The sequence below is a fragment of the Salmo salar genome, chromosome ssa24, assembly GCF_905237065.1.
Source record: "Salmo salar chromosome ssa24, Ssal_v3.1, whole genome shotgun sequence".
In the NCBI taxonomy this organism is placed as follows: domain Eukaryota; kingdom Metazoa; phylum Chordata; class Actinopteri; order Salmoniformes; family Salmonidae; genus Salmo; species Salmo salar.
The window spans coordinates 19279374-19304677 of record NC_059465.1 but is presented as its reverse complement, the minus strand read 5'-3'; the positions used below and the strand labels follow the sequence as shown (position 1 = coordinate 19304677).

At 43.8% G+C, this 25304-nt stretch overlaps 1 protein-coding gene across 2 annotated transcripts in view; it reads left to right on the top strand.

Moving 5' to 3' along the window:
- The window catches only part of tcf7l1b (transcription factor 7 like 1b), a 46445-nt gene extending 23280 nt beyond the window's left edge, over nt 1-23165 (top strand). Inside the window, exons 4-13 of one of the 2 annotated variants that reach the window (XM_014172031.2) lie at nt 3625-3708; nt 16315-16450; nt 16648-16750; nt 18711-18794; nt 20446-20592; nt 20851-21013; nt 21132-21239; nt 21470-21521; nt 21772-21808; nt 22235-22365. In XM_014172031.2, the coding sequence (XP_014027506.1) occupies nt 3625-3708; nt 16315-16450; nt 16648-16750; nt 18711-18794; nt 20446-20592; nt 20851-21013; nt 21132-21239; nt 21470-21521; nt 21772-21791 (897 nt within the window). In that variant the 3' untranslated portion in view covers nt 21792-21808; nt 22235-22365. Of the gene's footprint in view, nt 1-3624; nt 3709-16314; nt 16451-16647; nt 16751-18710; nt 18795-20445; nt 20593-20850; nt 21014-21131; nt 21240-21469; nt 21522-21771; nt 21809-22234 lie in introns of both variants that reach the window. The other variant, XM_014172030.2, reaches the window with a different exon arrangement.
- The last annotated feature ends 2139 nt before the right edge of the window (nt 23166-25304 follow it).

Below are 25304 nucleotides of genomic sequence, written 5' to 3'. Positions count from 1 at the left end.
TTAAGCGGTCTGAATACTTTCCGAATGTACTGTATTTGTGTGTGTGTGTGTGTGTGTGTAAGAGTGTGTCAGGAAAGATTTACAAGAAGCATTTGAATAACTTAGGCTCCTCTGAGTTGATCCCTGAGTTGTTTTTCTCCCTCTTGCTCTCCTTGTCTCCCCTACCACAGCCCACTGGACTGTTCTTGCTCTCCTTGTCTCCCCTACCACAGCCCACTGGACTGTTCTTGCTCTCCTTGTCTCCCCTACCACAGCCCACTGGACTGTTCTTGCTCTCCTTGTCTCCCCTACCACAGCCCACTGGACTGTTCTTGCTCTCCTTGTCTCCCCTACCACAGCCCACTGGACTGTTCTTGCTCTCCTTGTCTCCCCTACCACAGCCCACTGGACTGTTCTTGCTCTCCTTGTCTCCCCTACCACAGCCCACTGGACTGTTCTTGCTCTCCTTGTCTCCCCTACCACAGCCCACTGGACTGTTCTTGCTCTCCTTGTCTCCCCTACCACAGCCCACTGGACTGTTCTTGCTCTCCTTGTCTCCCCTACCACAGCCCACTGGACTGTTCTTGCTCTCCTTGTCTCCCCTACCACAGCCCACTGGACTGTTCTTGCTCTCCTTGTCTCCCCTACCACAGCCCACTGGACTGTTCTTGCTCTCCTTGTCTCCCCTACCACAGCCCACTGGACTGTTCTTGCTCTCCTTGTCTCCCCCTACCACAGCCCACTGGACTGTTCTTGCTCTCCTTGTCTCCCCTACCACAGCCCACTGGACTGTTCTTGCTCTCCTTGTCTCCCCTACCACAGCCCACTGGACTGTTCTTGCTCTCCTTGTCTCCCCTACCACAGCCCACTGGACTGTTCTTGCTCTCCTTGTCTCCCCTACCACAGCCCACTGGACTGTTCTTGCTCTCCTTGTCTCCCCTACCACAGCCCACTGGACTGTTCTTGCTCTCCTTGTCTCCCCTACCACAGCCCACTGGACTGTTCTTGCTCTCCTTGTCTCCCCTACCACAGCCCACTGGACTGTTCTTGCTCTCCTTGTCTCCCCTACCACAGCCCACTGGACTGTTCTTGCTCTCCTTGTCTCCCCTACCACAGCCCACTGGACTGTTCTTGCTCTCTTGTTAGTGAGTGAGTGAGTGAGTTGTGTGTAGTTGACTACAGTGAGGTAGGGTGTGTACGGTTGAGTAGACATTTGTAGGGAGGGTAGTGGAAGATGGTAGTTTGAGGGTTTCTTTCTCTAACCAGCCGCTCCATAGAGTACAGTGGCAATTATTTAAAGGAGGCTGACTCTTCTGAATATAAAAGTGCCTTAGGGCATGTTCCCCAGTCCTGGCAGAAGCTGTCAAATAAGGGAAGGAGGGGGTGGGAGAGCTGGGGGAAGGCATGGTCAGGGTAGACCAAACGCTCACAATAGGGCTTGTTTCGTTTGTGGAGGGACTCGTGAATGACATAGATTAGACAGTGAAAACTGTATTGTTTTTTAGTTTTTTTTTCTCCCAGAAAGCAGCATTCATTAGGCAGTATGCACAGCGCATAATACATGTTCAATGGGGAGCTAGCAGCCTCTAAAAGCAAGGGCCTTCTGACAGTTGTATGGACTTGGGCCCATTAGTTGGAACCTGCGATTCAGCCTTGAGCAGTGTGGTGAAAATGAAAAGGGCTGATGTCAACTCCAAGAATTCCCCCCTTTTAGATGGAATAAGGGTCCCCCTCCCTCCTCCCTCAGTACTCTATTGGACCCCAGCTGTCAGGAAACAATACCCTCTGCCTGCTCCGACAAACTCATTCCTGAATGTTTTTTTCCCTTCTCTCCCTTTCCCCCTGCTGCTATAATGTCTGTTCCATTTTTAACCCACAGTCATCCAAGTTTCCTTCCTCTCTACAAACTCGGAGTGATGAATGAAGCTTTAAAAATCAAATCCTGCACAGATGATTGATAACTCTTTTAAGCCTTGAATTGGCTTTTGCCATCTTTCACATGCATGCAGTGAGTTTTCCCCACCATATATACATCACTTTATGCAACAGTATAATTTATTAATGAAAGTGCACAGCCTTGGTTTATATAATATGAGGAAACGTGCCATGTCTTATTGTACAATATGGCCGTTTCCCATGCAAAATACTATTTTTCATTTGTTTGATTCTGGGATGTGGATTTGAGAAGTTAAACAGCAGGACACAATGAGGGTGTGAGTCGTGTGTGTGTGTGTGTGTGTGTGTGTGTGTGTGTGTGTGTGTGTGTGTGTGTGTGTGTGTGTGTGTGTGTGTGTGTGTGTGTGTGTGTGTGTGTGTGTGTGTGTGTGTGTGTGTGAGAGAGAGGGCATGTATGTTTAAGTGCACTAGCCCCTGAAACAGCTGAGCTGTTAAAATGGTCTTAACCTTTTAGATCAGTGCAGTGAAACAGTCAAAGGTCCACTGATAAGACCTAAGCATAGGTGGCTGAGGTTGGTTACAGGGACCATCATTCTCTCTCTATGTAGCCCGCTTCTGACCTCGCCATTTTGGGGAGTGTCACACTCAACATAAATTCAACTACTGAGTAATGTGCTAAACTTCTGGCAACTAGTGGATCCATTACTAAACAGCAATGCTGCTACATTACTAATGACACATGCAGAGGTGTTGGAATCACGTTGGTATTCAGATGAACTTTGATACCACATGTCTATGTGTGCTCGCACAAATGCAGCATACGCTGAAATGAAAACCCTTTTAATGAATTTGAAGTCGTTGGATACCATGGAGAAAATCCACATGCATGACAATCTGCTGTATCCGGTATTTAAACTGATTCACAAACCAGATGGTGGAGCTCTGCATCGAACAGATCACCAGCTCCACACAGCACCAGCTCCACACAGCACCAGCTCCACACAGCACCAAGACTGATAGGGAAAATATATTTGAAACATGTTGCTTTCAGGAGATAAAACAACTCCTGTATACATGATCATGTTCCAAAGTGAGGATGCATGGGCTGGGCTGCTATAAAATAACAATTAGTGTTTTCCTTTCCCCCCCAAAATGAAAGGAAAACACTAATGCTCCATATAATGATAACTATGATAACAAGGAAAGTGGATTAGTTTGGTTTGGGTCAAAAGGCCAAAACAATTCACCAGGATGCCATAGGCTTAGTGTTGAGACCCCACCCCTGCCTTTCCCTCCCGTTCTGATGGAGCTTCCTTCCAGCTGTCCCTTCCCACCCGCTAGTCGATGGGCGCCCACAGCTGGACTCTTGTTTTTTCTCTGACAAAGGGCGATTTCACAGTCCCCCTCCAGTCTGCTGTGTTCACTTCCCTCTCCTCCGCGCTGCCGAAAGCCGGTGTCTGACTCCAACAACATGATTCTCATACAGGTGTCTGTCAGAGTTCTGGCTCTCTGCTGGCTCCCACACCATTTATGACATGGTCTGCTCTGGAATAGATCAACCATATTTCATGCAATTCAGTCTCATCAAGTATTAGCGAGTTGGTCTAAACACATTACAGCAAAGCCTTTTCACTCTTTTCACCCCCCCCCGTCCCCCTCCCCCTTACATGTTTTTGTATGCTTGTCCTTACTGTATTATTTCAATGTCCAGACATGTGTGTTTCATGTTACTTATTCTTCACCCCACAGTACCTGCAGATGAAATGGCCTCTACTGGATGTCCCTGGAGCTGCCGGACTCAAAGACCCCCGCTCCCCCACCCCAGGACACCTAGTGAGTACACCACACCATCCATCCAGCCATCCCCGCTCCCCCACCCCAGGACACCTAGTGAGTACACCACACCATCCATCCAGCCATCCCCGCTCCCCCACCCCAGGACACCTAGTGAGTACACCACACCATCCATCCAGCCATCCCCGCTCCCCCACCCCAGGACACCTAGTGAGTACACCACACCATCCATCCAGCCACCCCTGCTCCCCCACCCCAGGACACCTAGTGAGTACACCACACCAGCCATCCAGCCACCCCAGGACACCTAGTGAGTACACCACACCACACCATCCATCCAGCCACCCCCGCTCCCCCACCCCAGGACACCTAGTGAGTACACCACACCAGCCATCCAGCCACTCACTGTGTCTAGTAAAGGCTCCCAGCACCCTCTTCTACTACTACTACATCATTACAACAGTCATCTAGTTATTCCATACCATGAAGTGGGGAGGAAGTAGAGCAGCGTATCGTGCCTCATATCTGGGGTTAGGGAAGTGATCTGTAGTTGTGCTCAGCCAGCCACCCATGGTTACCACACTGTGGTTAAATAATCACAGTGACTCAGCCTGTGACCTTAGTGATTCCGGCTAGACGGGTCTGTTTAGTTTGTGGTGTGTTTGTCGGATCGCATAAACACAATGATGCACTTGACAAAGTCTTCATTGAGTGGCGTCAATGGGAAGCTGTTGTCAGTGGGAGCAGTGCATGTCTTGCCCTGGGGAATCCAGAGCTTCTCTGTGGCTGACTTCCCTCTCAATTGGAAGCCAATTAAATATATTTTATTACAGTGCTGACCTGTCAGTGATGACCTGTCAGTGACTCTCTGTGAGTATGGCTCGTTTGTCTGCGGGACACAGGGCTCGCTGTGCCCTGTTTTGTTCCTGCCAATGGATTTTATTTTATTTACTTAATATATGACATTATGAAATGCATGGGCCTGTATTGTAGGGCAGCAAAAAAATGTGAATAAGGAGCAGAGTAATTGCATTTGAAGTAGGAGGAAATGAAAGGGGCTATTGAAGAGTTGACGAGGAACCTGAGGTCTTTGGCTTGGTTCCATGCTGCCCTACCTTGGCTGAACTCAAGATTTGCATAAAAGAAACCTACGAATGTTTCTCTGCGACGAGCCTTCTATATCTGTGCAACCTTCATCTTTATTGAATGTCCATTGAACCAGGAAGGTTGATAGAGAGAGACTTATAGTGAATGAGGACCAGGACTTTGACATTCAGACGTGAAGGATTTAGTTGATTTTGAAGGAGAATATTTTACTTATTTTAATTGCATAACTTTAGATTTTGTAGTGGACAGTTTGCTTGTTCTGATTTCAAGTCACGGTCTCCTTTCTCGTTTATATTTTCTTGCCCTTCAGCTACATCTCTTCTGGCAACAGCGTATTTTACAGTGGTCATGTTAACCAGAAGAGGAAGTAGCCAAGAGAAAATCCGGTGATCTGAGAGACAAGGTCATCAGATGTGTGAGCAGAAGCGTCCTCTGATACCCAGGCCATTCAGACTGAAACGCCCCACTGTGCCCTTACCCCCACCATCCACCACCTCCCTCCCACCCACACACACACACCATGGCCATAAGCCCACATGCCCCTCTGGTGAGCTGCTGCCAGGGAGCCAGGCTGATTATGTGCTCATTACCCCAGCAGCAGAGAGGGGGAGCAGGAGGCAGGCACCCCAGGCCTGCAGGGCCCAGGCACTGCACTAATGAGAGCAGGGGGAGCGGATGGGGTCCGTGGGGGTCCAGGGATTACTGCCCAGGGGCCAGGGGCCAGAGCCAGCCAGCCAGAGGGACCTGAGGAGAGGGAGCCGGGGGACAGCAGCATCTTTATGTATTCTTGCTCTCTTCTGCAAGCACTCATTACATGTTATAATTGTATATTCATGACGGCTGGTGTGGAGACGAGTTTTTGTCTGGTATTGATTATGTGGGACTTCTGGGGATGACCGTCAAGTATCTTCCACTGTTCATGCACATATGGCTCTTAATTGATATGACTTATCTGCCCTCGAATGTGTTTGTTGAAAGGCCTTCTCCTCCCTTAGTGTCTTTGCTGATTTAATATTTAGCTGCAGCACTACAGCAGTAATGAGATGATGATGCCGTTGGTTATGATCAGATTCCTGGTGCCTCAGATCATTAATTGTCCCTCACGGTGCCTGGCCTGCAGCAGACAACAATGTGCATTGTAATGAATGATGGAGCTGGTCTCACTAGGACTCCTCTCGTTGTGTTAGTGGACCAGGAGTGAGAGGAGTCTGAAATAGAAATGAAACCCTTCTGTGCATTTGAGAAGCCCGGGAACAGGGAAGGCTGTCTGTCCTGTCGCTGCTGTGCAGATTGGGTCCATAAGGCCTGTATGCTAATCAGAGCCTGCTCCGGCCGAGATCCTCAATTATTCACGAGACAGGTTTATTTAGCATTCAGTTAGTATTGCTTTTGGAAGTATGGGGGCGGGGTTTGGGGTTGGGGTGGGGGGCTGGATGTGGAGAAGGGAACAAGCTTGTCTGTGAATACCACCCCACCGCCCCAATATCACACCCTGTGTTCAGAGAGCTGCCTATTCATGCATTATACATCAAAGGCGATGGAAGGCCAGGTGATGCATTGTGGGTGTCAGCCTCAGCCTTGTCAGTCACCAGTAGAGGTATGCCAGCCGGACTAGACTGGACAGGGAGAGAGCCGCCTGCCTTCTGGCTCCTCAGATCACAGCAGCAATAACACACTCCTCAGACTAGACTAACTCTGCCTAATCATCACCATGGTGATCAAGCTGTGTCAATAGCACACACATCTGCTCATTCAAGTCATTCTACCATTCCTACTGATTTTTCCATGTTAGACATGTCGTTGGTAACAAGTGACTCACTGTTAAGCAAGTTTACGAAGTAATGTGACTTCCTAACGAGGTCTTATAGTCCTGACTTCAGTGTCTATCTGCCCGGTTCTGTCTTCAGATGAGCAGCACTCACAGCTCAAATATGGCGTCCTGTTCTGAATTTGGCGAAGGTAGAATAATTGTTTTCTCTGTGTTTCAATGCCCCATTACAGCGCAGTCATGATGACAGGAGCGCTGTCTTGGTCCCCGTGTGTCAGCAGCATGTCATAATTCACTTAGTGGAGTATGACGGTCACCTGGTTGCTTGTTAATTGAATTGAAGGGGTAAGACCTCAGCATTGCCATGGATTTCCATTCCAATGATGGCTTCTCCATGAAGTGCCCGTGCATTTTAACACATTAGACTGAGTAGAAGTTTTTGTAAAGACGTCGACAGAGAACGGTACAGGTTGGGTTTGCCAAAGATACTTTCTGCTAGCTCGCAGTCCAAAATAGTTTGAAAGACCTTTGACTGGGTGTCCTCTGAGATTTGCCAGTGTTGCATTACGCATTGAACAACCAGAGTCCATCATGAAATCAAAGGCTTTGGGAAGCCTGAACTGAATACTGATGGGAAGGCTGCAGTCCTTCCATGGCTCTGCGGAAACACTGCTTTTATAGACACACACCGATAGGAATCAGGTCCCAATATCCAAGTACATAGCCACTAATAAACAAGAAAGTGCACTTGTTCCCTCAATATTTGGGGGCACTGAGCAAATTTCAGGTCTGCTGAGCGCAAACTTGAACGTTGTGAAAATTCTGTGCAACTTCTGGGACGCGTTTATTGTGAAGACTGAGGCTGTACTTGCTTTAAGTTACAGTTATAACAGTGGCCAAGTAGGCTACTGTGGTCATAATGTAGGCCTATCAAGTGGCCTACCATCAAAAACAATAGAGAAAATGCATCCCATAACATTTTAACATGGAAATAGCTGTTCTATCATTCAGCCTACAGTAGCAGCCAATGTGGGGTGTTCATTGTAGGCAAACATTCCGTAATACTTTTGGAAAAAATATGCAGGGCTTGACATTTATCCACTTGTCCTTCAGACAAGGAGGTGACTGAAAATGTGCTGTTTGATGCAAGAAACCACTTTACAAAATAAAGTTAATTATTATTCCCATACCATTATTACAGAGAATCAGAAAAATTATGCTTCCTTCTGCCTATTGGCTACTTTAGTCTCAAAGTACAACACTGTCCCATTAAGACAGAAAAAATGCTCTTTACCTGACTCGCTTTTCAAAGATGGATAGAAATGCTTTTTGTGTTCTTGTAGGAAGCAACCACTCCCCCATTGCTGATTTAGAAATGAGCTATAACTGGGCTAATAACTCACTTATTAGCAATGTATATGAACAAATGTGCACGTGTGGCTACATGCTGCTCTCGCTTTGATCTCAAAACAAGCGCATTTACTCACCACCATTAATGCTGTAATGTAACACTGTCCAGTTAAAAGTGAATTTCACACATCCATATATGGCAATGGTCTATTTGCATATAGGGATAGTGCAGCTCTGATTGGTTATGCATCACTGGTCTGTAGAGTATGGGCTGAGTCGTGCCTGTCAATGCAATAGAATCCTACTCCGGTGCGTTCTGCCTACAAGAAAATCTCTTGCATAGTTATTTTTGTTTCGGTATGTTTCATTGAAAGTGGCTAATATTCGCAATACCCACAGTAGAGGGAGACGTTGACAGTGTTAAAGGGGAAAAATAGAAAGTTGAGTGAAGTTCAACCTCGTGCTTCTCTGCGCTGGCTGATATTTCTTCTGAAAGGCAGTCCCAGGGGAGCTGCACGCCCTCCCGCAGATTAGAGGGAACATTGCATAGAAGGTATCTTTATCAAAAGGTCAAACGTATAGGAATTTGATTATATAATTATATATTATTTGTTTATATACCATGTTAATGATTTAGACGTTGATGAATAATTATTCTCTGCTACCTCTTTTAACCTCTCTGGTTTCATTGGGACGCTAGCGTCCCACCTCGACAACAGCCAGTGAAATTGCAGGGCACCAAATTCAAACAACAGAAATCCCATAATTAAAATTCCTCAAACATACAAGTATTATACACCATTTTAAAGATACACTTCTTGTTAATCCAACCACAGTGTCCAATTTCAAAAAGGCTTTACGGCGAAAGCACACCATGCGATTATGTTAGGACAGCGCCTAGCCACAAGAAACCATACAGACATTTTCCAGCCAAGGAGAGGACTCACAAAAGTTAAATTTATTACTTACCTTTGATGATTTTCATCTGGTGGCACTCCCAGGACTCCATGTTACACAATAAATGTTTGTTTTGTTCGATAATGTCCCTCTTTATGTCCAAAAACCTCAGTTTTGTTGGTGCGTTTAATTCAGTAATCCAAAAGGCACAAAGCGCGCACTCAACATCCAGGCGAAAAGTCAAGAAAGTACAATAAAAGTTCGTAGAAACATGTCAAACCATGTTTAAAATCAATCCTCAGGTTGTTTTTGTCATAAATAATCAATAATATTTCAACCGGACAAAAGCTTCGTCAATAGAAAAGGAGAAACAAGAAAGGCGCACTTCCGATCACGCGCTGAACTCATGTCTGGAAATTTCCACTGTCCACTCATTGAAAGTGCTGTATCTCCCTCATTTTTCAGAGTAAAAGCCTGAAACAATGCCTAAAAACTGGCCACATGTAGAAGAAGCCATAGAGATCGTGAACTGGGTCCTAAGTCTTTGTATGGTGGATAGGCTTTCAATGGAAAAACAGCCTTTCAAAATAATAGTACTTCCTGGATGGATTTTCCTCGGGTTTTCGCCTGCCATATCAGTTCTGTTATACTCACAGACATTATTTTAACAGTTTTGGAAACTTTAGAGTGTTTTCTATCCAAATCTACCAATTATATGCATATCTTAGCTTCTGGGCCTGAGTAGCAGGCAGTTTAATTTAGGCACGCTTTTCATCCAGAATTCCGATTGCTGCCCCCTACCCTAGTGAAGTTAATCAATTCACCATGTTTTTAGCTTGCCCTCTCAATTCTTCAGGTGACCTAGGTGAAACACTAAATGATTTATTGGTGTCTAGCCACTGCAAAGTGACACAGCCATTTTCTTAACCTTAAACATTATTGCCATTGACCCTTTCAGAGGGGATGACTGGTCAGACAAACTGGCGTAGCTTCTCTGTGATTAATTGCATAGTATTTGGTGGGTTGATTCTAAAATCATGTGATACGGTCAGTCAACTCTTAACGTCTGTTTCCTTTTGTCATTGACAAACAAGGCTTGGATTTCTCAGCATGCCATGCAATCTTTTCACTCTTTCTTTCCTGGAGTTTTGAAAGGCCTCTGAACTTCCCAACCTGAAGTGATTGCGTAGTAGAAAGGCATACACATAGTTTGTTCTGCGCTCTCTTCCCCATCGGCGGTTTGTGTAGTAATTCAATTCAGATGTGCAGGATCCAAAAACATGTTTGCTTGAATGAAATCCACCCCTACACCCATCTGCACTGGCTCAGCAACTTTTCTTCCTGTTACCGTGTCGACTCAAATCTAATACCATTAGTCAGTGTTGCCACACGCCATTTGTGAAGGCATTGTGTTTTGGTACAGTGGATTGGGCAGTTTTCAACATGTAGGCAGGTCACTGCAGAGCCCATCTGGCTCCAGATTGCTCTTTCTCTGTCCCGGCCGTCACGTAGATGTTTATATTTGAAACATGGCTTATGTTCCATGTGGTTTCCTTAATACGCAATGCCCATGTGATCATGAAGCCAAGCTGTCATGGGTAGGAGGGTTATTAGAGGATGAATAGAGGTATTGATGGGCTAGAGTCTATTGACCTAGAGTCTATTGACACACCTGGAATCTAATGCTGCGTTTAGGGATGCAAAACCACCTGTTGGCAAAGCGGGACAAGAAAGCAAGAATGATGGTGACAGCAAAAGCAAGAAAAACGACAGTATGCGTTGCTATGGAGATTTCAGTAAACAAACAGTGCAAATCAACATCCGGTAGAAAACAATGCTGCAGCAGACGGCAAAACTTTAAATATTTTAACTCTGGGGGCAAGTCTCGTCTTCCGCCGCCATCCTCTACAGCATTTACATTCGGGGTCTCATTGAAAAGAATGACATCTGGTTTGCTGTCTACCTCGTACCATCTAAACGCAGCATAAGAAAAAAAAATCCCCATCAAAATCAGTCAGTTTAAGCTAGAAATATAGTATCTAGCTTTTTGAATGGGCTGCATCTCAATCCACTGCATCCCCATATGTCGCCCTTCCACTCCTGCGGTGGAAAGTGGCAGAGCTACAGCGCTGTTTGTCAGACGAGGAGACTTCTTGGTCTTCTCACAAAAAGCACTGTAGCATCTAAACGGTTTGGTCTTCAAACTGATATGACCACTCTATAGAAAGACTCTATAGAAAGGGAAGACTCTCACAAACACGGTGGTGTTCTCCGTTTTGCTCTTGCAAGCCCCACGGGACTCATCTAAAGTTGATGTCCCAACATTTGTCTGTTGCGTCCGAACCGTTTGGGCTACAAACTAATATGACCCCACTGTAGAAAGGGGAGACACTCTTGAACACAATGGTGTAGTAGTAGTAACCAAAACCGTGTTAAACAATTCAAAATATATTTTCTATTTGAGATTCTTCAAAGTAGGCACCCTTTGCCTTGATGACAGCTTTGCACACTCTTAGCATTCTCTCAACCAGCTTCATGAGGTAGTCACCTGGAATGCATTTCAATTAACAGGTGTGCCTTGTTAAAAGTTCATGCGTTTGAGCCAATCAGTTGTGTTGTGACATGGTAGGGGTGGTATACAGAAGATAGTCCTATTTGGTAAAATACCAAGTCCATATTATGGCAAGAACAGCTCAAATAAGCAAAGAGAAATAACAGTCCATCATTACCTTAAGACATGACGGTCAGTCAATATGTAAAATGTCAAGAACTTTGAAAGTTCCTTCAAGTGCAGTCGCAAAAACCACCAAGTGCTATGATGAACTGGCTCTCATGAAGACCGCAACTGGAAAGGAAGACCCAGAGTTACCTCTGCTGCAGAGGATGAGGTCATTAGTGTTACCAGCATCAGAAATTGCAGCCCAAATAAATGCTTCAGAGTTCAAGTAACAGACACATCTCAACATCAACTGTTCAGAGGAGACTACATGAATAAGGCCTTCATGGTTGAATTTCTGCAAAGAAACCACTACTAAAGGACACCAATTAGAAGAAGAGACTTGCTTGGGCCAAGAAACACATGCAGTGGACATTAGACCGGTGGAAATCTGTCCTTTGGTCTGATGAGTCCAAATTTGAGATTTTTGGTTCCAACCACCGTGTCTTTGTGAGACGCAGAGTAGGGGAATGGATTATCTCTGCATGTGTGGTTCCCACAGTGAAGCATGGAGGAGGAGGAGGTTTGATGGTGTGGGGGTGCTTTGCTGGTGACACTGTCTGATTTATTTAGAATTCAAGGCACACTTAACCAGCATGGCTACCACAGCATTCTGCAGCGATACGCCATCCCATCTGGTTTGCGCTTCGTGGGGCTAATCATTTGTTTTTCAACAGGACAATGACCCAAAACAGGCTGTGTAAGGACTATTTGATTCAAGAAGGAGAGTGATGGAGTGCTGCATCAGATGACCTGGCCTTCACAATCACCCGACCTCAACCCAATTGAGATGGTTTGGGATGAGTTGGACTCCAGAGTAAAGGAAAAGCAGCCAACAAGTGCTCAGCATATGTGGGAACTCCTTCAAGACTGTTGGAAAAGCATCCCTCATGAAGCTGGTTGAGAGAATGCCAAGAGTGTGCAAAGCTGTCATCAAGGCAAAGGGTGGCTACTTTGAAGAATCTCATATAAAATATATTTTGATTTGTTTAACACTTTTTTTGGTTACTACATGAATCCATATGTGTTATTTCACAGCTTTGATGTCTTCTATTGTTCTACAATGTATAAAATAGTAAAAATAAAGAAAAACCCTTGAATGAGTAGGTGTGTCCAAACTTCTGACCGGTACTGTATATTTCCTGAGTTTTATAATATCTCTTAGATATAGGACAGACACTTCAAAACCTTCAACTTTATGATGTATTTTTTGACTGTCTATTTTGCAATTCATTAATGTATTATTCTATGGGCTATAGTAGTAAAGGCCGAATTCAATATTTTATCAAATTCATGTTTTTGAGGCCTACCTAAAGGGGTCCTAAAATTCAAAATCAAATGGCTAAATGATCCATGGTATGACCTTCATAAAACAATTCCATATGTCAGCTTAGAAAGCCCCCCCCCCATCATCTTAAACTAACTTAATCAGTATTTCTTTAATCACTTTTACATGTTAAGACGACTTGTTGTTGTGGGAAATTCACATTTACTAACTGGTAATTACTGTTGAACTGCATTCCAGCTGAACGTTCAGGTGACTGAAGAAGCGTAATACCATTGCCTTAATTTTTTTAAAGTATTTTTATTTAATTGTAGCCACTCGTAATATTCAGATCTAGAGGGAGGTACTTACTTTTCAGTCAATACCTAACAAGCCAGTCGAAGCTAATGAGGTAACCATCTATGTCCCTTAAGGTAGACCACAGAGGGACCTCTCCTCTGGAGATGGTTTAAGCAGGTAGGCCGATGGCCAAAATGGTTTTGAATGTGAACAGCCCACACCTACAGTACATATTTCTGTTCCACACTTTTTTTGGCAACGCTTTGCTAAAATGCAGAGTCTGGTATCCATGTTGAAGCTGGCGCTGTTAAACTTAAAAATCCGTTCGAAGTGAACACGCGATTGGTGTATTCCAAAGGACTAATTATTAATGCCGATCATTTCCAATTCTCACTGAAGTGCTTCCCAAAATGTGTTGGCACTCAGGTCCAGAGGTCTCAAACAGCATCCACAATATAGGGGAAATTTTATCACATTGTACATGAAGTAGAACAACAAAGCCTGCATAAAGTATACATGACATTTGAGCACTGGGTTTTCTACATAATGCTTTATGCAACCATCATATAATATGATAGCTTTATCCGTATCATGGGTTCTTTGGTTGTTTACACACATAATGTGCACTTTGAACAAATGTATACTCCCCTTTTTACAAGGCGTTAAACATTTTAAGTTAATTTTATCTCGCTTTGCATTTGTAAATATTATCCTCGTCACAACTGGCATTTCAGAAATCAAAGCAGGCTTTGGAAGCAGGAGAAACAAGTTTGCTAAGACTTTAAAAGGGGGAAAGGTTGGAACTGATATAAAAAAAGGGCAGAAAAGCATGCCTGATATTTGGAACAATTCTAAGCAGCGTGAAGTAAGAGTGTACAGCCGTCTCAATGCAAACCTTGTTCCCTCCTGGACCGCATTGGTTAGACGAGAGGTTGAGAAGGAGTTGGGGAGGGATACTGAAGAAAGGTTAGGTTGGAGGAACAAGATTCCTTCCCCCCCCCCCCACCCCTGACCCTCCCATGTGACGAGTTGGGCCAACAAGCGTTCCATTGAGCCGGGCAGCCAGGGGAAATGACTGAGGCTGAACGCTGCCTAATGAAAGTAGAGACGCTGGTTATTATTATCATCATCATCATCATCGTCCTCCTGGCTGTCCTGGCCAGCTCTAGTGAAGTTAGCTAGCAGGCTATGGGGATCTGGAGTTTCTTTGGCACCACACAGCTCTATTAAAAAAGCTGAAATAACAATAAGTCTGCTCCAACAAAATCAAAGTCTAACTTCTTGAAGTGTATATCCCAACTCCCATTGTGATTTATGCTGTATTGTGAGTGCTTTGAGTGTATATAGGATTTTATTCTCGTAGACCATATAGATAGATCTAATGCCAGTGTAGTGTACTCAGACCAAATCAATGAGAGATCCTAAAAATCTGTTTAGGGGTAACGTCATCCTACACTCTGATCAACTGAGGGCTGAATATTGTGTGGGTGAGTTAGCGACGTGAGATAAGGGATCTAGTCATGTGTATGGGCATTGAGGTACCTAGAGTACTTACAGGTGTGACTTTTGGATCTTGGACCCTGTTGTTTTGCCTGTTAGGCTGAACAAACAGTTCTCTCCGCCACTAAATGGCCGTAATGGTGTTGGCATGTATCCGCAGGCTTTCACTGTGCCTTGGTAGGGATCCAGATTGCATCATAGGGCCCATCACACGCACAGCCACAGCCAGCTTTGTTTACCAGGGAGGAAGAGCGACAGGCAGGCACAGACATAGGGGCTCACCATCACCATTACACACATGACTCAGTGACACGGTGACTACCAACAACATACAGTGCATTCGGAAAGTATTCAGTCCCATTGACCTTTTTCAACATTTTGTTACGTTACAGCATTATTCTAAAATTGATGAAATTATTTACTTTCCTCATCAATCTACACACAATACCCCATAATAACAATGCGAAAACAACACAAGTGTCTGTCCTATATCTAGGAGATATTATAAAACTCAGGAAATATACAGTACCGGTCAGAAGTTTGGACACACATACTCATTCAAGGGTTTTTCTTTATTTTTACTATTTTCTACATTGTAGATTAATAGTGAAGACATCAAAGCTATGAAATAACACATATGGAATCTTGTAGTAACTAAAAGTGTTAAACAAATCAAATAATATTTTATATTTGAGATTCTTCAAAGTAGCCACCCTTTGCCTTGATGACAACTTTGCACACTCTTGGCATTCTCTCAACCAGCTTCACCTGGAATGCATTTCCAACAGTCTTGAAGGAGTACCCACATATCCTGAGCACTGCTTTTCCTTTACTCTGCAGTCCAATTCATCCCAAACCATCTCAATTGGGTTGAGGTCGGGTGATTGTGGAGGCCAGGTCACCTGATGCAGCACTCATCACTCTCCTTCTTGGTCAAATAGCCATTACACAGCCTGGAGGTGTGTTGGATTATTGTCCTGTTGAAAAACAAATGATAGGCCCACAATGCGCAAACCAGATGGGATGGTGTATCGCTGCAGAATGCTGTGGTAGCCATGCTGGTTAAGTGTGCCCTGAATTCTAAATAAATCACAGACGGGGTCACCAGCAAAGCACCCCCACACCATCACACCTCCTCCATGCTTCACAGTGGGAACCACACATGCAGAGATCATCCATTCACCTACTCTGCGTCTCACAAAGACACAGTGGTTGGAACCAAAAATCTCAAATTTGGACTCATCAGACCAAAGGACAGATTTCCACCGGTCTAATGTCCACTGCATGTGTTTCTTGGCCCAAGCAAGTCTCTTCTTCTAATTGGTGTCCTTTAGTAGTGGTTTCTTTGCAGAAATTCAACCATGAAGGCCTTATTCATGTAGTCTCCTCTGAACAGTTGATGTTGAGATGTGTCTGTTACTTGAACTCTGAAGCATTTATTTGGGCTGCAATTTCTGATGCTGGTAAGTCTAATGACCTCATCCTCTACAGCAGAGGTAACTCTGGGTCTTCCTATCCTGTGGCAGTCCTCATGAGAGCCAGTTTCATCATAGCACTTGAAAATGTCAAACATCATGCATAATGTGTTACAAATGCCAGACTGTGTTATCTGTAAGTTATGAATGAGCCTATTTCTGTGAGAGTGTTTGGAGACCCAGGGATACCAGTAAACCCCTGCTCTAACCTATCCTCTCTCTCCCATGTCTAAAGTCCCTCTGTGTGTTCCTCTTGTCTCTCCTACAGTCCAACAAGGTCCCAGTGGTGCAGCATGCTCACCACGTCCACCCGCTGACCCCCCTCATCACCTACAGCAATGAACACTTCTCCCCCGGAACCCCTCCCTCACACCTCTCCCCGGAGATCCTTGACCCAAAGACAGGTACACATAACCTCATGGAATATCATGTTGCTGCCTAGTACAGCCTCTAATCCAAAAGCATGACATGGTGTGCATTCAACTTTAACTGAGGTATGTCTGACTTAAATCATTGGCTAATTTCTTAGAGAAAATGACCTTGACTGGGACTAGTAAAATGACCTAAATGCTTAAACTGTCCCCTTTTGTGTTCCCTTCAGGCATTCCTCGGACTCCCCACCCATCAGAGCTCTCTCCGTACTACCCCCTGTCTCCAGGTGCAGTGGGACAGATCCCTCATCCTCTGGGCTGGCTGGTACCACAGTGAGTAACACACAGCGTTAAATCATACAGTCCAAATCTCATATTGAAGTTGAAGTCTGAGGTTTACATACACTTAGGTTGGAGTCATTAAAACTCATTTTTCAACCACTCCACAAATTTCTTGTTAACAAACTATAGTTTTGGCAAGTCGGTTAGGACATCTACTTTGTGCATGACACAAGTAATTTTTCCAAAAATTGTTTACAGACAGATTATTTCACTTATAATGAATTCACTGTATCACAATTCTAGTGAGTCAGAAGTTTACATACACTAAGTTGACTGTGCCTTTAAACAGCTTGGAAAATTCCTGAAAATGATGTCATGGCTTTCGAAGATTCTGATAGGCTAATTGACATAATTTGAGTCAATTGGAGGTGTACCTGTGGATGTATTTCAAGGGCTACCTTCAAACTCAGTGCCTCTTTGCTTGACATCATGGGACAATCAAAAGAAATCAGCCAAGACCTCAGAAAATAAATTGTAGACCTCCACAAGTCTGATTCATCCTTGGGAGCAATTTCCAAATGCCTGAAGGTACCACATTCATCTGTGCAAACAATAGTACGCAAGTATAAACAGCACGGCACCATGCAGCCGTCGTACCGCTCAGGAAGGAGACTCGTTGTGTCTCCTAGAGATGAAAGTACTTTGGTGCAAAAAGTGCAAATCAATCCCAGAACAACAGCAAAGGACCTTGTGAAGATGCTGGAGGAAACAGGTACAAAAGTATCTATATCCACAGTAAAACGAGTCCTATATCAACATAACCTGAAAGGCTGCTCAGCAAGGAAGAAGCCACTGCTCCAAAACGGCCATAAAAAAGCCAGACTATGGTTTGCAACTGCACATGGGGACAAAGATTGTACTTTTTGGAGAAATGTCCTGTGGTCTGATGAAACAAAAATGGAACTGTTTGGCCATAATGATCATCGTTATGTTTGGAGGAAAAAGGGGGAGGCTTGCAAGCCGAAGAACACCATCCCAACCGTGGGTGGCAGCATCATGTTGTGGGGGTGATTTGCTGCAGGAGGGACTAGTGCACTTCACAAAATAGATGGCATCATGAGGAAGGAAAAGTATGTGGATATATTGAAGCAACATCTCAAGACATCAGTCAGGAAGTGTAAGCTTGGTGGCAAATTGGGTCTTCCAAATGGACAATGACCCCAAGCATACTTCGAAAGTTTTGGCAAAATGGCTTAAGGACAACAAAGTCAAGGTATTGGAGTGGCCATCAGAAAGCCCTGACCTCAATCCTATAGAAAATGTGTGGGCAGAACTGAAAAAGCGTGTGCGAGCAAGGAGGCCTACAAACCTGACTCAGTTACACCAGCTGTCAGGAGGAATGGGCCACAATTCACCCAACTTATTTTGAGAAGCTTGTGGAAGGCTACCCAAAACGTTTGACCCAAGTTAAACAATTTAAAGGCAATGCTACCAAATACTAATTGAGTGTATGTAAACTTCTGACCCACTGGGAATGTGATGAAAGAAATAAAAGCTGAAATAAATCATTCTCTCTACTATTATTCTGACATTTCCCATTCCTAAAATAAAATGGTGATCCTAACTGACCTAAGACAGGGAATTTTTACTAGGATTAAATGTCAGGAATTGTGAAAAACAGAGTTTTTAAATGTATTTGGCTAAGATGTATGTAAACTTCCGACTTCAACTGTTGTATAGGAGAAACATTGACTACAGTCTGATGCATTTCTTAAACGTTAAAGCACGTTCTGATATTAAAGTATTAAAACACTGTCATATTTGAGATATATATGATAAATACTTCACATTCGATGGGTTTTGCCATGGGTCTTGTAATCAATTTGAATGGTGCTGTTCCTCACGCAGGGGATTGCAGTTGATGAGGGCTGGATTAGTGCTGTTGCGTTCTCTCTCAGCTGTGTCTGATCCTCTTCTCACTGTTGCCTCCCTCTCGTTCCCTCATTCTCAGGCAGGGCCAGCACATGTACTCTATCCCCCCAGGGGGGTTCCGTCACCCCTATCCCGCCCTCGCAATGAATGCATCCATGTCCAGGTGAGTCGATCTCTCTGCTTTTTGTCACCCAGTCTCACCAACCCCTAACCCTCCCTAGAAATTGAGATATTTAATATCTAGTGGTTACATTACATTCTGTAGTCATGTTTCTGATCTTGTCATTGCTCATTAGTTTATAACAGTATTAGGACAGGGGTATCCAACCATGGACAGCCAGTGGGGTAGGGACTACAAAGGAATGTGGGGGCTAAGTCTTCTAAAGATGAGATCAGCCTTCCATCCAAAGAGAACAGACTATTGGCATTCAAAACCCTACCCCGTAGACGGTACTGTGTTTTCTCACTCAGGCCAATGTTCTGAGTTACTCTGCTACACACACACACAAAGATGAAAGGGCTAAGAATCGATTAGGACAAATCAAAGCTAATCTGAACCGACAACTCCCATCTGATTTAACTCTCTGCCCCACTGTCAAAATGTGAAAGATTTGTAGCGAGCCTTCCGGTGCTAGTATGGGATGAAATATTAATCAGGGTCTCAATGGGATCAATAGTACTCTCAGATCCTGCCACATTGTTACAAAGTTTGTCTTACCGTCCGCCCCCCTTGAACAAGACTTGATACGTGTGTCAGGTAATATTTGACAGTTTCGTCATAAATATATTACTTTATGTACTGTATCTCAAACAGTATGTAGCAAAATGACCGCTTGACTTTTTATGTTTTTTATATTTTTCTTTTCCTCATTGTTTTTTTGGGCTGCTGGGTTGGTAATGGTTGAAGAGGCCCCTCTTACGTATGATACTATAGTTTGAGTCAAAAAATATTGAAGAGATTATTTTCATCAAATTTACCCTATTGGGTTATCCTCAGTTTCACTTGTTACTGTTATAGGGATACTTCGGAATTTTGGCAATGAAGCCCTTTATCTACTTCCCTGGAGTCAGATAAACTTGTGGATACCATTTTTGTCTGGGTGCAGTTTGATGGAAGTTGCTAACTACCGTTAGCGCAATTGCTAACTAGCATTATCGCAATGATTGGAAGTCTATGTGAACAGCTTGCAAAACAACCTCAAACTTCATACTGGACGCAGAGACATAAAAATGTCATCCACAAGTTCACCTGACTCTGGGGAAGTATAGCAAGGGAAGCGTCTGTGCACACTCACAAACTTACAGTACAAGGCTATAGTAAATCATGGACCATATCTGTCTTAAATGTTATGAGATTTTAATGAAGCGTTAAAGGATTTTCCATTCAATCATGTATTTAACAGGAATGCGTGGCAGAGGAGCACGGACCTTAATATCCCCCTTTGTCATGTACAATGTACCATTGTGTTGTGTTAGCACCACTCTCATTTTCCGACAGTTATCTGAATGTTCTGTTCTGGTAGCTGTGGAAGTCCCTCCATGGTTTGGAACACAGGGAGGAAAGTGGTTTCAGGTGTCAGGGCCCCTTGGTCACCATGGTTACCACACACTCCACTTTTCTCCAGGCATGGTCGGATAAAGGGGCTTTTGAGCCTTTATTTGAAAAAAATAAAAAAATAATATGTAGCTAATTTTGGACATTACTTGAGTCTAGACTCCAGACAGACAGTCAAAGCGGTCGAAGTTGACTTGACAGGGCAGACAGAAAGTGCCTGTGAAAAGTTTAACAGGTGTTTGTCTTTGTTGTTTTCCAGCTTGGTGTCCAGCCGTTTCTCCCCCCACATGATGCCCCACCACCCCCACGGCATGCACCAGACTGGCATCCCTCATCCTGCTATCGTATCACCAGCCATCAAGCAGGAGCCCAACAGTCATGACCACATGAGCCCCTCTATGCATTCGTAAGGACCATTAACTAACAGATTCTTCACATTTACTTATACTTATAGGCAAACATATAAACTCTTTATACTCTGATCTTATTCAAATGGATTATTGACTGAGTATCCAGTCTCTATTCATAATTCCGTTTAAAGGGCCAGGATTCAAGAATATCCTGACTCTTTGTAATGGGTCAGCCAGGTCTTCTGGAAGGGAATCAGACCTCACACAAAAGGACTATTTTAAGTGACATTTGAATGTGTGTTTTGTTGTCTCAGCCGGAAGTCTCCTGGCCCGGCGAAGAAGGAGGAGGACAAGAAGCCTCACATCAAGAAGCCTCTGAATGCCTTCATGCTGTACATGAAGGAGATGAGGGCCAAGGTGGTGGCTGAGTGCACTCTGAAGGAGAGCGCTGCCATCAACCAGATACTGGGCCGAAGGGTGAGCACAGCACACTGCCTGACCACACAAACACAACAGTTTGGGAATGTGTTTGTGGATGTAAATTCTGTACATGCTTCGACTAGTTCTCTGACTTTTGTCATGTTTGTGTTCACAGTGGCACTCACTATCGAGAGAAGAGCAAGCGAAATACTATGAGCTGGCAAGGAAAGAGAGGCAACTCCACTCCCAACTCTACCCAGGCTGGTCAGCACGAGATAACTATGTGAGTAGGACATCTTTCCATGGATCTTTCAACAATGAGGGAAATGTGGGTTGCTTAAGCGCCCCCTCATTTCCACTTGGTTTGAAAATGATTCAATACTGTATCTGTAATAATAACTGTACTGTTGTTCTCATACACTGAAGTTGTATGAGGTAGTGTTGAAGCATGTTGCTGTCACTTGGATAGAGACCAGTTTTTTTCTAAATACATTGTTTTGTTTATCTGCTCAGGGAAAGCGGAAAAAGAGGAAGAGAGATAATAAGCCAGACTCAACACCAGAGGGTAAGGGGCCCCTTTCTCTCTGTCCTTCTCTTGGACTGTTCTTCTCGGTTTAGGGCAGAAAGAACTCCATCTATAGGCCTGTGTGAAATAGTACCTCAAGCTTCACTTTGCTGGTCATGTGACTTGTCATTGGTCCAATACAACATGCAATATGCAAAATAACACCTTTTTATGTTTTTGACTTCAGTTTTTTTCCTTCTTTACTAACTCCTTACTAACTCCTCTCTTCCCTCTATACTATGACAAGCAGCATATGAGGTTCAGTGCTAATAGTGACGTTGTGGCAGGTATGTCTGCTGTTATGAACCAGTGTGGCTGAACTGCAGGCCACTGCTCTCCACTCCACCCGCAGTGGTTTGGTCTGTTGCAGCACAACACTCAAACCTCATTTACATGCAGGCATTTAACGTGTCATCGACTTTGTTTATATGAGCACAGACTTTTTTCCGCCCGATTTGTTTTATTTATAAAAGCATATACCATTTTGTTGTTAATTTCACTTCAGCAACTTCGCCTTTTTTTTATACATTAATTCAAAGTTTATCCGTTTGTCCCAGACCTTTTGGTTTTCCATGTTCTGTACATTGTCTGTGAATGTTTTGTATTTTTTGGCCAGCTATCATGTGTACAAGAGAACGGGCACTGTTGAAGGACACGATTGTCGGCTTCTTTAACAGCAATATTGACCAAGCCCCTTCCTTTTGTTTACCCAGACTTCTCAATCAGGAACAAGAATCAGTGTGTGCAGTACCTACCCTCAGAGAAGATGTGTGACAGCCCTGCCTCGTCTCACGGCAGCATGCTGGATTCTCCAGCCACACCCTCTGCAGCTCTGGCCTCCCCGGCTGCGCCCGCCGCCACCCACTCAGAGCAGGCCCAGCCCCTGTCCCTCACCACCAAACCAGAGGGACGCCTGCACCATCATTTCCTAACTGGCAAGCCCTCTGGATCGGCTTCTTCTTCGTCATCTTCATCCTCTTCCTCTTCCTCCTCGTCCCACCCAAGCATCTCTATCCCTATTGGTACTTCAGGCAGCCACTCCAGCCACTCCGCACCAATTTTCTCTCGGCCAATCCCATTCAGCTCCCTACACCACTCGATGCTCTCCCCGCCCTCTCCTTTCCATCAAGCAGCCCTGCATTCCCATCATGCCCTGTTCCAGTCACAGCCCCTCTCCTTGGTAACCAAATCGTCTGACTAAATCTACAAAAGCAATTCCTTTCTCTTTTATTGTGCTGTATATTGCTTTTACTTTTCAAAAAATAGATATTAGAACAACTTTTTTTAAATGATGAAAAGGAAGAAATATTATTGGTCAATATTTGATCCCGTCCTTTTCTACTCTCAATGAAACAAAATGTATTTTTTTGTAAAGTTTACTACAGAACTGGTTTCTCTTTTTGATGCATTTATCCAATGAACCAGTTGTATAAAATAACCCATGTATAAAATGTTTCTTTAAGAAAAAACAAGGAAAAGAAAAAACACCCTCTCCTTTTAACCAAAACCTGATTTAATGTTAGTATTGAGTTTAATTCATAGTTTTTGTCAATTATTTCAGTAATTTCAACAATCCCTTTTAAATTCCCAAGTGTGTGACCTTCCTTTTGACATGTTAAATAAACCTTTGAGATTGTTTCTTTATAAATGCCTGCTTCTCTTTTCTTCCATGCACTCTGCAAGACGAGTGTTATTTTCATCACTCTCTGATCATGCACATTCATTTGAATATGAATCAATAACATAATTGTCACATTATATGAATTTTGAAGCGATGTACACATTTCCTACAGATTCAAACCAGGTAGATGTAAATACAGGTGCAGATGCTAAGTTGGAAGGAGCCTATTTGCTGGGAGTTAAATCTTAGCAACAGCTGATGGAGGCACTATGAAGTTCTTCAAGATAAATATTGGAAGTGGTCATTCATCAGTTATGTTGTATTTTGGGCACTTTAGTTGTGGATAATAAATATATCATGACGATAGTGGGGGAAGAATCAATAGTTGATCTTTAATAGGGTGAATTTAGGCTAAACACGCTGGAAAATGAGAACCTGTGCCAAGGTAACAACATTTTAAGCCAAATATAAATACAAATAAAAAAATAAGACATCCTGGAATGTAGAGTTCCATAACAAGCACAAACAAGCAGGTCAGCCTCCTCCCCAGCACACCAAACCCCTTTCCCTCGCACAGTTTTACTGCATCTTTATTCACCATTTGGCACAGTGCTGAGGCTTAATTAACTCTGAGGTAATGGGATGTAGCTCCTGGGACCTCATTAGGCTATTCAGTTAGTCAAAAATACACAAGGTAGGTTACAGTTGTTGGTGGCTTTGGAGATGAGGACCAGTGCCAGGGATGGTCCAATTAGCCTCTAGCTGTGGTACTAGCCTGGACGAGCACATTGAAGTTCCTTCGCCCTGTGACTCTGTTTTAGACCTTACCTTGTCCTTACCCACACTTCGCACAAAGAAGAGAGAGGAGAGGAGAGCTACAGTTAGATTGCCATTGAGATAATTGGTAGTTTCGGTATTCTAAAAATCAAATAGAAGAAGTAAGCAATTAGTCATTGTATTCCTGCAACATCCAGATGGTAGGAGACTGACCAGCCTTCCTGTCCCAAATCCACTCCTCGTTGGTTTCCCCAGGGTATCCCCTCCTGTGTAACACTAACAATGGTCGACAACATGCACACTCATTTGCTTGCCATGCTCAGCATCCTTATCAGCTCTGATTGAGAGGCTATGAACGTACAGATTAGCCTAGTTCTGATGGAACAGAGTAAAATAATATGGCTCTGTACACAAAATGATGAGTTTTATTCTAATTCCATATGTATGCAACCAATACCAATAGCTTTCATTCATTAGTGTTGTCCATAATCGATAACTTGAACCATTTCCTCAACACAGCTGTAGGACAATGCCGTCTCGCTCTCTCTCAGACTGGGTTCTTTATGGCCTGAACTGCGAACGACAGACTGACGGACGTGTGCACACAGAGGATTTGTTTCCATTTTTGCCCTGCGGTGAGATACTGAGATGTCAGTCTCCCAGCAATGTTTTAACTCATTATTAGTCTCTCCTTGTTTTCCTCTGTCTTACTTCACCACAGGCAGAGGCTGTGGTCTCGGGTGCCATGCCTGCCTACCCTCAGCTACTTCTCCAATCCATCACTGAAATGACAGGTAATGAGTTGTCAAAAACAGCTGATAAAACTCTCTCCTCAAGGCTATACATCTATTGTAATGTTGCATTCTCTATAGTCAGTAACATATAAAACTGAGAGACTCCAGGTGAATGATTTAAAATATGCTGGCTATTCCAGGTTGGCTTCAAGCCATTTAATGCTGCTTCAAAACATGGCTGCGTCAAGCAATGTCAATGAATGTCAGTCAATATCCATCACTGCATTCTTGTTTCAAAATTATCATAGGAATACAGGTGCACAATTTGTGATGAGGCAATAGTATTAGATGTACCTTGTTTCATACACTATATATACAAAGGTATGTGGACACCCCTTTAAATTAGTGGATTCGGCTACTTCAGCCACACCCATTGCTGACAGGTGTATAAAATCGAGCACACAGCTATGCAATCTCCATGGACAAACATTGGCAGTAGAATGGCCCATACTGAAGAGCTCAGTGACTTTCAACGTGGAACCGTCATAGGATGCCACCTTTCCAACAAGTCAGTTCGTCACATTTCTGCCCTGCTAAAACTGCCCAGTTCAACTGAAAGTGCTGTTATTGTGAAGTGGAAACGTCAAGCTG